Here is a 17,506-nt window from a genome sequence, read left to right on the forward strand (position 1 = left end):
TAAAGTTGGTTTTAGATTATATCTTAATATATGTATATTTAATAATAATATTATTGAGTATTGTATGTCTCTACTTGACTAAAAGCAGGGAAGAAACCCATTCCTTCCACCGGTCTAGGACACTGAGGAATTACTACTGTGACAAGCACCATGGGGGCAGCTGGGTGGTATAGTGGTTAGAGCACTGGCCCTGTAGTCAGGAGGACCTAAGTTCAAATTTGGCCTTGGAGATTTGATACTTACTAGCTGTGTGACCCTGGGCAAGTCTCTTAACTCTAATTGCCTTGCAATAAATAAAACAAGTAACTTGAATTAGGGGCAGTATTACTGTGGACACTTTTTCTTCCAGTGAAGTTACAATAGGTGTTAGCACCAGAGGAAAAAGCAGATCACTCAATCTGGGCCTCTGACTAGAAAATTAAAAATATTTCTTTTCTGGTCATAGCTGTATGCTTTCTACCCTAGAGATCAGCATTCAGGGGCCTGGGTGGGAAAACGAGGTGGTTTTTGTAAAGGGCTGAAACTCTTGAGTTAATACACTGACGTGGAACAACAGAGCACTTAAGGCTAATTACTGACTGGACAATACTCTAAGGGCATATTCTTGGAAAATGGCCCTTCCCACTATCCTGTGCTGGCTCAATAATTGGTGTATACAGAGAATTGTAGGAGGGACTACACAGTGGAGTAAGACTAGCCAGGGTCACATCTGGGCGGGAGATGAAGAGGAGAGGTTGTGGAGATCCTGCATCCATCCAATTCACTCCTACCCCCAAAGACCAAGAATTAAGACCAAGGACTTTTGTTTATCCTGACTCTGGCTGATTCTAAGGCATCCAGGGTGGTAACTTGGTCTTCACAGGTTATGACTTCCAACTCTATAAATGTTTTCCTCCTTTTCCCTTCCTTTTTCCCCCTATTAAATAACTGGCATCTATGGTAAGCGTCTGAGTGACAGATTTCTGTTTCTCAAACCCTGAAAGTACCTAAAGTCTGTGATAGGACCATGACAAACTGAGCTTGTTTTCTCTTTAATAGCATAACTAGACTTTAAGATCATGGGAATATAGATGCCCTTGTGTAAACTTAAGAAAAATAGGTGATAAATATTTTTTATGGTATACTTTTAAATAAAATAAAGGAATGTGGGTAAATTTAAGTTGATTTAGAACTGTTTGAATAATCAGACCCCCAAAATAATTAGTTATTAATGGGGTTTCAAGAGTAGAGTTGGTCACAACATGATTTTTATCAACCATTTGAAAAGATGACATACTTAAGAGATATGAGGGTAACATTAAGTTAGTAGAAAAAGTCAATTGATTACAGACAGGAATTAGAAAGTTTGGATAGGCTAGAAAAATTGACCCAAAATTATAAGATGAAATTTTAATGGATAAATGTAGAATCCTTGAGTTAATTAAATAATTAATGTAGAGTCCTTGAGTTAATTAATTTATAAGTATGAGATAGGACAGGATAGGCAACAGTTATTTTGGAAATGATCTAAAGATTTTGTTAGCCTACAAGATTAATGGGGCAACAGTATGATGCTAAAGGCCCCAAATTACCCCCTCCCCAAATATGTTCATATGATATTTGGAATATGATTTTCAGATCTGAATACTACATTTTGGAACTACAAAGTTCAAGTGCATATGAAGAGGGGTCATCAGGATGATGGAGGGGTGCTTTAGATTATGTCATAGTACATCAATTAGAGAAACTTTAGATGTTTAGCTAGATAAGAGACAATGGGAAGGATATAATATTTGCTATTGTGAGAACAGTAAATAGTTATGTTCCCATAGAGGAAGAACAGGAAATCTGGAACCAGAAGTAGTTCAGAAGATGGGAGCAGGAGAACTCCTGAAACCAGTTGAAACTAGGTAAAACTGGACAAAACTAGTTGAGTAATTAAAAAAAAAAAGTTAAAAGGACAACCATCAGAGCTAAGCTAGGGTAAACATGCATAATTGTTTCACAAATATTAACTTCTCTCCAGGAGGAGCTAAGGCTCATTTTAATGATCATACAGTGTATATAATGGGAGAGGGGACATTAAGGGATGTATATTGTAGGAGGATCAGGAAAAGCTGACCTTATACCCCCTGCCAATGGAAAGTTGAAGGAGGGACTTTGCAGTGAGGGTTAGGGATAAAAAAAGCTAACATTGCTCCTGAAAAGTGTGTATGAGCTCTTGTCCAGCATTGTGCCTGCTTCCTGCAGGAATGTAATAAAAGTTTATACATCTTCACACATCTTGAGTTTGTTTATTTACTGTGTCTTTTGTGGTTCAGGATTTTGTTTTCAACAATAGCAAGGGCCTGGAGATTAAAATCCTGCTCAGTTACTGGTTGGATTAGATGATTTTCAAGTACCTTTCCAACTCTGAGATTTTATGATCAATTTGACTTCTTTACTAACAGGAGAATGTTATCAAACAAGTTAAATTGTGCCACAATCAGGAAAGATAAAGAAAATTATTAGAAAAGGATACATGTACCCCAAAAGCACAGCATTCTGTGGATACTTAATATAGTGACAAATAATCCTAGACCAGAAGCTGAGACCTAGACCTAAAATATGTAATTTTTAAAATCTATAATATGAAAACTATATGTCAATGTAATTGAGTTGTTGTGTAGTCTTGTATATTTTATTTTGTCTATTTTAAAACAGCATTTACCACACTGCCAAAGAGGAACACGATATACAAAAGAACACTTGTTTGTCAATCTAATGACATTTGCTTGAAAACTGATGTTTGTCAATTAATAGAATAATACATGAAAATTAGTTTGATTATTTCATAATTAAATTTCCTATTATTAGCTACTTTAGATGATATTTATAGAGATAATTCTGGTCACATGGTTATCAAGATGATGAAATAAGTATATTTCTCATATTTCTTCAATCTAACATTCAAAAGAAGAAAATATGTGCCAAATATGGAATAATTAAAGCTGAATACATAATACAATAAATGCATCATACAAGGTATAAACCTGAGGCAATAATATTGGCAATATTAAATACTTAAAGCTTTTATACCCTATCCCCAATATACCCTGTGCAGGGTAGGGTCAGCCTGATTGACCTCCATTTCAGGATCCCAAGCTTTTTCATTGGGAAGACTCAGTCTGCAAAGCACTTCAACATCTGAGAAGAAGAAAAAGAAAACACTGATTCTGCTTTGCCCCAATATAACAGAAACAGCACAATTGTCAAGGGTAATATAGGGGAGTGGAAAATATGACAAGACAGAGCCAGTTAGGACAAGAGAATTAAAAACCTAGTTACAGTCTTTTCTACATAGAATTTACTCTGGGCAGGGAAATATCTGGGCTCTCATAGTTCCCAAATGAAGAGGTTGAGCATGTTAGCTTCAGAAATTGTACAAGAGAAAGCAGGCCACAGCAGGGAAAAAGAAAGGGTGATTAGAAACAAAAGGATGAGTAAGAAAGTAAAAAAGACAAGACACTAGGAATACAGGGGAAAAAAATTAAAAGACACAAAGTTTAAGAAAGTATAACTCCAAAAAGATAAATCATCAGTGAAGGTCATAACATGAAAGTAAAAAGTAAAATGAAAAATCTCAGAAAATAATTTTAAAAGACATATTAGTTTAAATAATATTATATAAGTAAATAAACCAAACACTTTCAATGAAAAGCAAAATTCTATTAACTCCTCGGAAGTCATGGCACAGCAACAAGAGATACCAGAATGGTTCTAAAAAATATAATTTTTAAGTAAGACATTAGAATGAAAATTAAGTTGGAAACGAGAACTCTCAAATATGAATTGTTGAAGCCAAACAACAGAGTAGACACAAATTCACATAAGAAAAATTCTCCAAAATGCTAGAAGTTATGAAAAGGAGAGTGATATAAGTGGAACTCAAAAATATAGAAATGGACACAAATTTGATAGAAGGAAAACAAAGAACAGCAAATTTAAATGAAGACAAAATCCCCACAATGAAAATGCTGAAGTGCGTGATTTTGAAAACAAAACATACAGGAATAACTTAAAAATTATCAGTCTCACAGAAAAACAGATATATTTTAAAAATGAATATCATAGTGAAGGCAAAAGTATAAGAAAAATATCTGACCTTTTGAACACAAACAATAAAGTTATTATTGATTAAATCTACAGGTCACTGCCAGAAAAAAACAAAAATCAAAACAACAAAAACAAAACAAAACATGCTTGAAAACCCAAGGCATATAGCTGTTAAATTTTAGAATATCAATGTCAAACAACATATCTGGGGCAAAATTTTCTGCTATGAAATAAAAGTTTGAGAAATCTAAGACCACTCTTTAGCTATGAACAATCTGTGAAATGAATGGAATGGTATCTTCTATTCCAGTATATTACAAAGAGGAAAAGAACTCATGATATAACAACCTTCACTCCTTCTTCCCCACGTTCGTCACCCTGCCAACCCCACTCCCCACTCTCTACCCCCTGCCAAAAAAATCCTGTAATTCTGAGCCTAATCATCAATGAAAAAAGTATCATAGTGGTCTTAAATATCCAGGATTCCATTCCCCTAATTTTACAAATTTAGAAACAGCCTGTGTAAGGTAAGTGAATTACCTAGAACTATATAATTAATAAATGCCTGAAGTGCAAGTCAATCCAACCATTATATGTTGCCTCTTAAAAACTTCAAATAGAAGAAACACAAAAATTTTGGTAAATATAATAATCAGTTAGGATTATGTAGAAATTGTATGGTGAGTACAAGAATGAGTAGAAAGAAATCAACAAGTGACAAAAAGCATCTAAGGAGCAAAAATAGTTGAAGGAAACTTAACAGCTTAAGAATTAAAGGAATAAGATTAAATTAATATTCCATGGCCAATTCCTCTAGAAGTAAATCACTATATTTAAAGGAAAGGGATATAATTCTCATGTTCAAAATAATTAAAATAATAGTTTTGGCATGTCATAGGATAAACTTCAATAATGTGAAACAATTTATTCCTCAAAGATGCCAGAAAAATGTAGTATCATCCTATATGATGATGTAGCATGTCATAATAAAAAATGAGTTCTTATTTTGAACTGTCTGTGCATCTTGGTTCTGACACTTATTGTCCCTGAGAGGAGAAAGTTACTTACCTTCTCTGATTCTTTGTTTTCTCATCTCTAAATTGGGAAGACTACTTCTCTCATGGGATTATTGCTGGCAAAGTACTTTGTAAATCTTAAAATACTACATACAGGACAATTGTGATTTGGTATATAATGAATCTACTTCAGTTGGTAGGCATTCTGCCAAAAGGACTGATAAAAAGATAAAAGACTGGAGAAAATTTCATAGAAAGAATGATATGCAAAAATGGTGATAAATGAAAAAAGTTCAAGAGAAAAATATTAGAAAAAAATTTCCAGTATTGAATTAGTTTGTACCTGCTAGAAAGAAATAAAAAAAATTCTATAAATGACACTGTAATATAAAATTAACTAAAATGATTTACTTATGAAGGAGAGAAAACTAGGTGAGTTTAGGAGAAACATTTTTGAAAAAGGCTCAAGAGAAAGTAATTGGTAAAATTGTAACTGGAGGTGAATTGCTATGCAATCAAACACACATTATTTTTATATAAAAAGCTTGTCCTTTAATTTACAGATGATGACTTGGTCAAACCTATCTTCTATGTCTTCATGCTGAAGATGACAGGTCAGCTTAAAGCCCTGATAATTCTCAAGAAACTACTAAATTGCTTTGCCTTTATTATGGTTCTGTCAGGAATGGTTTTATTGAAAGATGTCTTTAACTCTCCTTTAAGGGTCAGGGCTTTTTAGCAAGCTTTATAATTTAGACTTTTGCTGAACTCCATAAACATAGGAATTACTCTGAGTTCATAAGAAGAGGTGAAATCTTTTATGGACACATATGCTAAGTACTGTGAAAAATAAAGGAAAAACATATGTTGTCAACATCCCTTACAAACAGAAGCTTACAAATTAGCTACAGAGAGAAGACTAAAATAATCAGGGAATATTCAAATGCTAAATTTTGTGATAGTAAATATAAGCAAAACAATAACTAAGACTTCTTGCACCTGGGACAAATTCAGTTCAGGATGGTGGTGGGGTGTAAGAGAACCAGGCAGAATATAGTCTGAATATAAACAAAGTATGTCAGGAGAGGGTGGAATCAGTCCCCTTGATATACTATTATGTACCTCTAAAGGGGGAATGGAAGAAAAATTGGCATTAAGAGACTAGACTCTGTGAGTGGAGTGGCCTTGGGATACCCTGTAGATTTATGTAGAATTCATATAGTGGGGAACATGGATGTTAGTCATTGTGAGGAAGAAACACTTTGACTCTAAATGTCTGTACTCTAGAGCAAAGCCTCGGTTGTGTCATACCAATAACAGCTCTAAATATAAGCATGATATAATGTAATAATTGGAAATCAGTAAAATCTTTCCTTCCAGAGAGATAGCTAAAGCTGATCATCATCAAATACCCCTTTCTCTTCTCATTGAGGCAAAATATTCAAACTTATTAAAATCCTCTAATGACAGGCCTGTTTAGATAATATGAAAATTTGGGTGAAAGGATCTCTATGGAAGGTCTTTCATTTGTTTCTAGTTATTATATCAATTGTAATGGTTATGCTCCACCTCACTTTAGAAATTAAGTAATTTGCAGGTGTTTGCTTCTGAGTCACACTGGGGAATTATCAGTTGCCACAAGTAAAATCTTAAATAACAAATGTTATCAGACTTCCCATAAAGTAAGCACACAATCACAAAAACGTTCTACTGTAATCTACAATTTCTGGGTTTTTTAGCCACCTGTGATATGATGTATTATTTTCTTCCTTTGACTCTTCATTTGTAGCTTAAAAAGAAATGGAACACAATAAGATTATCCTAAGTTTGTAGTTAGAGGTATAAAGGACCATACAGGCTCAGCTCCCTAATTTTATAGATAAGGAAAGTGAGAAATGGAGAAGTCAGGATTTGAATCCACTTCTGATAGCTGACTCAATGACTGCTCTTTCCACTCTTATCAATATAGTCAAGTGCTATCAACATGTACCATCAATGCCCAAATAAGAAATAGCTCATGTAAACTTTTCCATCCTTGAAGCAAAACAGCCCTCAGGCTTGTACCGGGTGGGGGAAATCTGCCCTATGACTGAGCATTATCCCAGCCATGGACTATACCCCGACACCTCCTGGTGTCCTCCTGTCAGATGCAGACTTAGCCACCTTGGTCTGACGCCTCAGAAAGGGATTCAGGCAGTTCCTTGCTTGAACCGGAACCCGCTGTGGTAATTGAGCTGTCACACTTAGGCCCTTCCACTTGTAAGCTCACTGACCATTATTACTACGTCAGACTGCAAACGCGCCGGGCCCCAGGTGCCTGGATCAGCGCATAGGTTTACATACATGCACTGCGTTGTTTGGCAGCTGTGTCTGACTCTTTCTGACCCTTTCGGGGCCTATGTTCCTGGTGGAGCCGTGGCCCTTTCCTTCTCCAGCTCATTTCACAGATGAGGGAACTGAGGCAAACAGGGGGAGCGGAGTTGTTGGGAGTCACACAGCAGTCTGAGACTGGTTCTGTGGGCGGACCTTCTTGATCCAGGGCCTAAGCCCTGTGCCGCCGGGCTGCCAAGCGCGGGCCTACGTGTGCCCGTCGGGCGAGGGGCTTCCTTGGCCAGACCTGGCCTTTCGTCGGTGTGAGCAGGCTCAGTGCGGGGCTCCCAGCTGCACCTGCCTGCAACTGACATTTTTAGAGTTTTCTAGGCCGACTGAGAGAATCAAAGGTGGCATTTGGACGTGGGTGCCCCCAAGTCTGAGCCAGCCCTCTCTCTCGTGGCCATGCCGCTTTCCCTGTGTTAGGCACTTCATGTTTACTGGATTGAATGGACTGTTCCGCAGGGGCCATGCCATAAGGTAAGTGATAGCCCCCGGGTGCCTTGGCACCGCCAGCGTAGCACAGGGACTTCAGAGAGCTGTCGCTATTCCCTTATCGCAGTCCCGCTGGGCTTTGCTCTCCTCTCTCCTCTCCGCGCCGGCTCTGCATTTTCGGGGTGCCAGAGAGCCACAGTCACGGCCCGCAGTATCCCAGGGGCCGCGGCTCCGCACACGCCGGCACCCTGCTTGGGTCTGGGTTTTGGTTAGCACTCCTTCTGCCACAGCCAGCAGCTGTGTCTCTTTGTATGTCAGCCCGATTTGTCATCTCTTCTGCTCATTCTTCATCCAGATCCGCTATAGAGCTGCATCCACAACCCAGTCAGGTCCCCTTTGAAGAAAGGAAATGCTTTCCCTGGTTAGCCCTCTCCAGGATTCCTGCCCTTGGCCTCCCTGCTACCTCTGCAAAAAGGAATTCTGGTTGTCCTCTGCCTTGTCCACCGATGATACATTAACTTGGGTCATTTCCCTTCTCTGGCCAGGACACTGGAGGCCCCAGAGATCCTGGGATGGCAATCCCTAACTCTACCTCTCTGTGGTCATGACCTTTCCCTCACACAGCTTCACATGTCTTCTGAACACTTGGAACAAGGTACTTATTGACACTAGACAAAGCTTGAAAATAAGGTGCCTTTCACGTGAAAGATATGACCTAGGAATTACATGGGATTTACTCTAGGGCAAAGAGTCCTGACTTTGAACTTGAACAAGTAGAGCTAAAATCTGTCCCTGCCTCTGTGCCCTGAGTCAGCTGCTTCCTCCCTCTGAGCCCCCAGTTCTTCCTTTATAAAATGTGGGTAAGAATACTAGCAGGACCACCTCAAAGACATGAGGAGAGATTGAGGAATGGATCCTTTGTGAGGAAAGGGATGCGCACACCTTAAAGTCATGGAGAAATATGGGTGATAATTAATCACTGTCCACAGGAAGCTTTGATCCTTTCATTTTACATGATGTAAGTCATGAAGTAATTATCAATATTAGGAGGTTTCCCTCTTAGATGGAAGAATGCATTTCCCTCCCTCCCTCTCTTTGCAGCAGAGAGAGTACAAACAATGTGGTCCCCTGAGCACACAGTTGAACTTGATTGGTGTGTATGCTAGCTTGGATAAACTTGTGTTTGTAGTTTTTTAGTCTTCCTTTCTTCCTAAATTTTTATAAAGGATTCTCTAAGTAGAGAATTGGGGAGGAATTTATTGTGAAATGAAGAAGATAGAAAAGATATCAACAAAATTTTTTGATGCCCTTGAATCCCTTTGCATGCTGAGCTGACTACCCTTCCAGTCCTTTGGAAGGACAAGCAATTAAAGGGAAAGAAGGTAAAATAAAACTCTGTTGGGTTACAGAACAGGGGAATCTCATCCTGAGAAATCCTGTGATGTTGAAAGTGTAAGGTTAGGATAGAAAATACTAAAACCCCAAATTTCTTGTGTGTCTTTTCAGTGACTTGACTCCCCCTGAGCCACCCCTGCCCCTTTTCCCTCCACCAGGCTCATTCTTTCTACTTTTCTTCTTCAAAGATTTTGTACCTTTTAAAGTTCTCCATGACTACCCTCTTCCTCCCACTAGTCTTCCCGATTTCTTAAATCCTTCACATTTTCAAAGCTCCACCACCCACAGAGTTTAGAGTCACAGAGCACTACCTCTATCAAAATTATTTACCTAAAGGCCAAGCTAATTCATAATATTCTGGATTCATTACATAATTAATTATAACAGCATCAATTCCAACCAAGAAGGAAGAATAAAACATTTCTTTACACGATACATGAAAGAAAAATAAGCATTTTTGATGTAGGCAAAACAAATACAATAGGAAGTCAACACATTTCCTGCTTTTTTAAAAAGGCTACTTTTGTTACTTTGAAAAATAATATCTATATTAAATAAAGTAGTTTTATGCTGAGGAGAAATAGCAAGAGGAAGTAATCTTTGAGTCACTTTAAAAGGATGTCATTTTAGGTGTAAATCCTTCTCAGGTCTAAAATATGAGATTTTTATTTCTTGCTATTTTCTGAACAGGTCTGCTTTAGCATTTTATACTTGAGCAGATTGTGGAAATGTTAGTCATTACTTAGATAATATATGGGGAAGTACTATGAACAGTAAAAATTGCTATTATTATTATTATCATTCCTGATACAGGATGATTTCAACTGAATTTGGCCAAAAAGAAATACCTATGTGAAATCCCCAGCCTTCTCATTTTACTCAGGTTTGGGAACATGGAGGATTTATTAACCTTGTAGCACATTAAAGGGGATGATGTCACTGTTGTCTTCCAAATGATTCCTGTAGCTAAGTTGCCACTAAATTGATTACCATCTCAAATTTGTAAATATTTCTATATTTAGAGATGAAATACTTTAGCAATAAAAAGCCTATATTTTTTAGAAACAAACATTTACTAAAAATGTATTTTGCTTAGAAGAAATTGAATAAGCAAATAGTAGAGAGGGTATGTAAATCAGTTGAACATAAAAATATTACAAGGAAAAGAATGCATTTACATTGAAAGTATGTAATTTTGCTTCTGCTGACAGGGTCTTTATGAAATGCTAACACTTATTTATTTGATATCAATGACAGATGATCTAAGATTATACAGAGGTAGTTTTTTTTTTAATGAATAACAAAACATTGTGTAAACTTACTGCTTATGTTCTAAGATATTAACATAATGGAGAGAAATTCCTAAGGAAGAAGTTGGAAGCAAAATATAGGAGATGGAGTAACAGTTTTGAAAAGCGGGGTCCATTGTCAAAGATAGTCATGTGCTCTGCAAGTAGGTTAAAAATAGAAAGTAGTCAATGACTGTTGGTAAAGGGGTGACTCTACAGGTAATGGGAAATCATCTCATAGCTAGTGAGCAAACTGGCAAGTGGAGACTTTGGTAGAGGACAAGAAGAAAATTTGCTTCTTGCCCCGTCTTTAGAACATTTTTATTTCCCCAAAATCTGAGTTAACAGCAACAAAGAACAATTATCAACTCTAGCATTTATGTAGTGGCTTAAGGTTTGTAAGACCCTTTACATTTATTATTTCATTTGATCCTCATATTAGTCCTTTGTGGTGGGTGTTATTATTATTCTCACTGTACAGATAAAGAAACTGAGGTAGACTGAAGTTAAATGACTTGCCTAGAGCTACACACTGAGGAAACATTTGGGGAGATTTGGCATGGGTTGCTCCATAATGGACAAATTGGGTTTCATGATCATTTATCTAGGAATCCCTATTAATGATAGACAGACCTTAATATTATCATTGAAAAAGACAATCCAGTAATTATTTTTTAACCAAAAAAAAGTACTGTAAATAGTTGGTGCAGTAGAATGGCAGTGTAAGGAATACTGGATCAGGATCCAAATCATACAACTTACTTGTAAAATGAAGATATTAATATTCATACAACATTTCTCAGAGCTGCTGTGAGGAAGATGTGTTTTACAGACTTGAAGTTCTACAGAAATGTGAGTTCTTCTTATTGTTACTACTAGTTATAAGACAGGAGCAAGTTATTTCATTTCCTTAAGCCTCAATTTCCTCATCTATAAAATGGGGATATGAATGCTTATATCACTTACCTCATTGCAGCTAGGTGGCCTAGTAGTCCTGGGAATCAGAAAGACTCATCTTCCTGAGTTTAAATTTAAGAGAGGCCCTGACTAGTTATGTAACCCTAAGCAAGTCACTTAACTTTGTTTACCTCAGTTTCCTCCTCTGTAAAATGAGCTAGAGAAGGAAAGGGCAAACTCCTCTAGTATCTCTGCCAAGAAAATGCCAAATGAAGTCACAAAAAGTTGGACATGATTGAAAAATGACTTATCAATAACAGAGTTGCAATTAATAAAGCTTTTTGTTAATTCTGAAGTTAGACATAAGTGTCAGTTAATATTGCTGCTATTGTCAATACTATCAGAATGCTGGTGAGCAGGTGGGAGATTCCTGTAACACCTCTGTATATCTCACATGCACGTTGATGAGAGGAGAAGCTTTTTATTGTAAGTTCCTTCTGTATGAAATTCGTTTCTGATTTGAGACCCAGCAGAGTCCAGTAAGAGTTGTCTTTTTACAATGGCTTTTCTTTATGGGGTGGCATTTAAAAAATTGAGAGGTGATGGTTTATAATATGCAATTTTGTTTACTGCTGTCCTAATTGCTGCAATGCTATGCTTCATCTATTTTCATGTTTTAATTTTGTACTAGTGCCCTGAAGCAATTCCTAAGAGAGTACAGTTTAGAAAAAAAAAGCTAGTAAATAAATAAAGGACAGAAGAATAAAGGGCTGTACTTATTTTATTATATTAAATTATATTATATTAAAGTATTTATACTTTATGCCACAGAAATAGAAGCTTAAGGTGAAAGAAAAGGAGGGGGTGGGAACTAACAAGAACATACAGATCAATAGATCAATAATCAATAAACAATTCAACTAATCTAGTGGTGAAACTTTTCAGTCATTTCTAAAATTGCTTAAGAGCCCTTTTGATGGGCTGTGAATGGTAATCCAGGACACTAATTCAATCTATCTCTCAAGTACATATTAGGTGGCCCACTCTATGCCAAGAATTTTATAAGGACCTGGGAATACAAATACAAAGAAAGAAAGAAATATTAGCTATTTATATACTATATTCTCTCATGTTATATATGTATGTATTACTTTTTGTGGCAGCATACTAGCATTAGGGGATTGTAGAGAGCTTAACTCTGGAGGAATATACTTGAAACAAGGTATTACTTATTGTGTATCTAATTTATATTTTAATGTACTTAACATCTACTGGTCATCCTGCCATCTGGGGGAGGGGGGAGGGGGTAAGAGGTGAAAAATTGGAACAAGAGGTTTGGCAATTGTTAATGCTGTAAAGTTACCCATGCATATATCCTGTAAATAAAAGGCTATTAAATAAAAAAAAAAGAAAGAAACAAGGTATTAACTCAGTGGAACTGATGAGACACTGGTTCTCTAGTTCACATACACTTAGTAAGTAGCATGGTGATGTAATGGTTCTACAATTGATGTAATTGTAATAGGGTATTTAAACTGAGGACAAAGTCGGCCACAGAGATTCTATCTTTGATCAGCCTCCTGGTGGCTCTCCTGCCTCCTGCCCTATGGGGGAGACTGGTTCAGACTGGGAAACTGAAGGAGACAATACTCTAGACTATTTCTGTCCATCCTGGCAGTGTCTACCCTGCTGAGACCAAGGCCCTTCTGGAGGACCTCCAGAAAGCTAGCCCGGACATTACAAGGGATCGTGAAATGATTCATAAATTTGAACTGCATCTTGAAGCAGGAGAGGAATTCTATGAAGGAGGCCCTATTACTGATTAAGAGAAAGCTAGGTGGCCTAGTGGGTAGAGCACTGAGCCTGGAGTCAGGAAGGCCTGATTTTAAATCCAGCCTCTGACATTCACTAGCTGTGTGACCTTGGACAGCTAATTTGAGTTCTGTTTTCTTTCATCTAAAGGAGGAAATGGTAAAAGAGAACCTCACGGAAAGTATTGGTGTGTTATGGTCCACAGGGTCACAAGGAGTTGAATAGGACTGAACAACAACAAACTATTTATTACTAATTAGTGGCACTTGAGGTGTCCAGTGCAAAGGCACAGACAAGAGAGACAGAAATATGATGAACAAAGAGAAGGCCAGTTTGACTGGACAAAGGGACTGAAAAGATAAGTTGGGGCCAGGTTCTTATGAGGCTTTAAAACCTAAACAAAAGATTCTATCTCTGTATTTCTCTCTGTATATATATGTATATGTGTGTGAGTATATAAACACATGATATAATACAGACACACATATGTGTACATATAGGTTTATTTTTTTATTTATCTTATTTTCTACCTCTGCCTTTTACAGCCTTCTCAACCCGGAGAGCCCACTGAATATTCCTTTGTCTTCCTCCTCTTATTAGTGAATTCCTATAAGGGATTACCATTTAAAGAAGTTCCCAGGACATCACTCTCATCTCTCTCCTAGTTCTACTTCTAACTCTCTGGACTTTAACATTACATTCCCCTCTCCTGTCAGACTCCTCCATTTCCTTGAGCTCCTACTCACTGTAGAATGTAAGCTCCTTGAGGGTAGGGAATATGTATTTCCAGTATTCAGCCTAGTGTCTAGCACGTTGAAAACTCTCAATAAATGTTTTATTGGTCTGCTGTCAGCTCCCTCGTGCTAGGCAGCCACAAATGTTGATTTTGTCAGAGAATCACTTAGTCAGATTTGCAATTCAGTAAATTATTTTGGCAGTGGTACATAAACTAGGCTGGTGTAGTGACAGACTAGGCAGAGGCATGGAAACCCATTAGGAAGCTATTGAAATAATCTACTAACTCTACAAGTAGAAACAAGGAGTCTAGTATGATAAACATTGTGAAGGTTAAAAAAAAAAAAACAAGGTTTGGCAATTGATTGTCCATGTGGAGAGAGAAGTATGGAATTATCTATTATTCAAAATAACAGCATTATATGTAACATCGATATCATTAGATAATATTTGACAAAACTTAATAGATATAATACTCACATCACTTCCAATCGAGCTATTCTTGAATCATTTCCTCCATCAGAAATAACCTCACAGGTATAGTCACCAATGTCACCTGACCACGTCTGACTAATAAGAAGGGAACCATCTTTTTCTACCACAATTCTAGAACTTGTAGCTGTATTTATAATGATGTTGTCCTTCTTCCAAACATATCTGTGTATGAAAATGTTTCAAAATGTCAATTAAGTTAAAGATCCAACCATGGAACAGTAGTTAAAAAGACTGAGTAAAAAGCAGGAACTGCTCTTACCATTATCACAATAAATTACCAAAGTAAATTCAAAAATTGTAAAGGACAAAAACAAAAAGTGAATAAGCAAACAAAACAAAAATGACCCAAACTAAATTACCAAATAAGGACACGGAAATTAAATTGTATGTATTTACTTCAGAATTAAAAGTTTAAAAGAATTATTTGAGCAACCAGGCCCTCCAAAGTGTAAAAATGTAATTCAACTGATCTGACCTGGAATGGCTTCTTGAAAAAAGCAGATTAATATTTAGGCAAATACCATAGATAATTAGAAGAAAAAAAAATCCCCCAAATAGAACTATATAAGTTTTAGAGGAAAAAAAATCACATCTCCTAAACCTGCTTTCCTTAAAATCTAACCATTATAGCAAATTGTCCTTAAAATTACATTTCCTTCTCTTCTAATCTTTATCTATGGCAATTTTAGCACATTTTCTTTTCAAATACAGAGTCAATTAAGCGCCTGTCCAGTCTTTAGATCTCTCTGGGTAAGGACCAATATGCATTGCCACATGGGATGAAAGTGCTGTTTTTACTTTTCAAAATTAATTGATTTGATTTCCAAAATATGCCCCATGCTTTAAAGTTCTAACATGCACAGAGTCCAGACATTTACAAAACTACTTATCTGAAATTACCCTGAGACATAATGGGCCTGATTCTACCAGAAAGAAATGAGTAAATTGCTCCTTTGGGGAGGAGCTTTCACTTATATCAGTAACTATGGTGTCCGAATAAATTAGTTCCTCTGGTGTAATGTAAACCAGTAGCAAGAAAACATTAATGGATGCCCAAAATGACTAATTTTCTCCCTTCTCATTCATAGGATCAAGCTGGGTATGTTTAATTGCATCCAAAAAGCCACCTTAATGTCCTGAAAATCAAAGGGAATTCTTTGCTAACTTCCAGACAAGCAGAAAGATAGACTTAGCCATCTTTATTACTTTCTGAAATCACATCAAAAACACTTTAAAACAATTTATTCCTTTTCTTTTCCTGATGTGCATTTCTAATGGAGTCTCTCAGCTTCTTCAGGGTAATTTAAGCTTCTCCCCTTCCCCATGATTTTCCCTTTTATTATTTCCAACATTTTAAAACTATTTTAAATCTAAATTTAATTCATGGTAAGATTTTTCATGCCGTAAAAAAACTGGAGATGGACAGGAAAGAAACATTTGTCATATTTGTTCAATTGTCTCTTTTTTTCCCTCTAGTTTTCTAAGTTAATATTCCTTTAAATATAATAATCAGGGAAATATGTCACATTTCTGGTCCAGAAAAACGTTATCCCTTCTGGCCATTTTCCAACTTGATAAGGGCAATTAATTGTAATGAAGAATATAGAATCTTGGCTTCATTCGTTTTACTATCTATAGTAAGTGAAAATGTGACATAGTGTATAGAAGATCAACTTGAAAATCAAGAAGACCAAAATTCAAATCTTAGTTATGACATGGACAAGTCATTTAGTATTTAAGTAGTCCAGAGAATTGTTTAAAAATTACAAGCTGCCCTCCAATTGATAAATGGCCAAAGGATATGAACAGATAATTTTCAGATGATGAAATTGAAACTATTCCTACTCATATGAAAAAGTATTCCAAATTACTATTGATCAGAGAAATGCAAATTAAGACAATTCTGAGATACCACTACACACCTGTCAGATTGGCTAAGATGACAGGAAAAGATAATGACATATGTTGGAGGGGATGCAGGAAAACTGAATTATTGGTGGAATTATGAACAGATCCAACCATTCTGGAGACAATTTGGAACTATGCTCAAAAAGTTATCAAACAGTGCATACCCTTTGATCCAGAAGTGTTAATGCTGGGCTTATATCCCAAAGAGATATTAAAGAAGGGAAAGGGACCCACATGTGCAAAAATGTTTGTGGCAGCCCTGTTTGTAGTGGCTAGAAACTGGAAATTGAATGGATGCCCATCAATTGGAGAATGGTTGGGTAAATCGTGGTATATGAATGTTATGGAATATTATTATTCTGTAAGAAATGACCAGCAGGATGAATACAGAGAGGCTTGGAGAGACTTACATGAACTGATGCTAAGTGAAATGAGCAGAACCAGGAGATCATTATACATTTTAACAACAATACTGTATGAGGATGTATTCTGATGGAAGTGGCTATCTTTGGCAATGAGAAGATCCAATTCAGTTACAATTGATAAGTGATGAACAGAATCAGCTATACCCAGAGAAAGAACACTAGGAAATGAATGTAGACTGCTTGCATTTTTATTTTTCTTCTCAGGTTATTTTTACCTTTCCAAATCTGATTTTTCTTATGCAACAAGAGAACTGTATAAATATGTAAGTATTGTATATATTGTATTTAAGATATACTTTAACATGTATGAGACTGCCTGTCATCTAGGGGAGGGGGTGGAGGGAGGGAAAGGAAAAGTTGGAACAGAAGTGATTGCAAGGGACAATGTTGAAAAATTATTTATGCATATGTTCTGTCAATAAAAAGCTATAATAAAAAAAATAAAAAATAAAATAAGACTTTAAGCTGCCAACGAGTTGCCTATCTTCATTGGTGGAGGACATTTCTTTTTTTCTTTTAATGTGTCTTTTTCAATTATTTAGTTCTCCTTTCTCTCTAATCTCTCCTCATTGGGGAAAAAAAAGGAATAAAAAGAGAACTCTTCTTACAAATTTGCACAAGACAAATTTCTGTATTGGTTAAGTTCAAAGATCTG

General features: G+C 36.4%; 1 protein-coding gene across 4 annotated transcripts in view; it reads right to left on the reverse strand.

Annotated features, from left to right (window-relative positions):
* SDK1 (sidekick cell adhesion molecule 1) overlaps positions 1 to 17,506 on the reverse strand; it is a 1,196,729-nt gene that overhangs the window by 327,743 nt on the left and 851,480 nt on the right. For all 4 annotated transcript variants that reach the window (XM_031949904.1, XM_031949968.1, XM_031949836.1 and 1 more), the window contains one exon: positions 14,504 to 14,680. In XM_031949904.1, coding sequence (XP_031805764.1) covers positions 14,504 to 14,680 — 177 coding nt within the window. The remainder of the gene's footprint in view (positions 1 to 14,503; positions 14,681 to 17,506) is intronic.

This window comes from Sarcophilus harrisii, chromosome 1 (assembly GCF_902635505.1).
Source record: "Sarcophilus harrisii chromosome 1, mSarHar1.11, whole genome shotgun sequence".
Taxonomy (NCBI): Eukaryota; Metazoa; Chordata; class Mammalia; order Dasyuromorphia; family Dasyuridae; genus Sarcophilus; species Sarcophilus harrisii.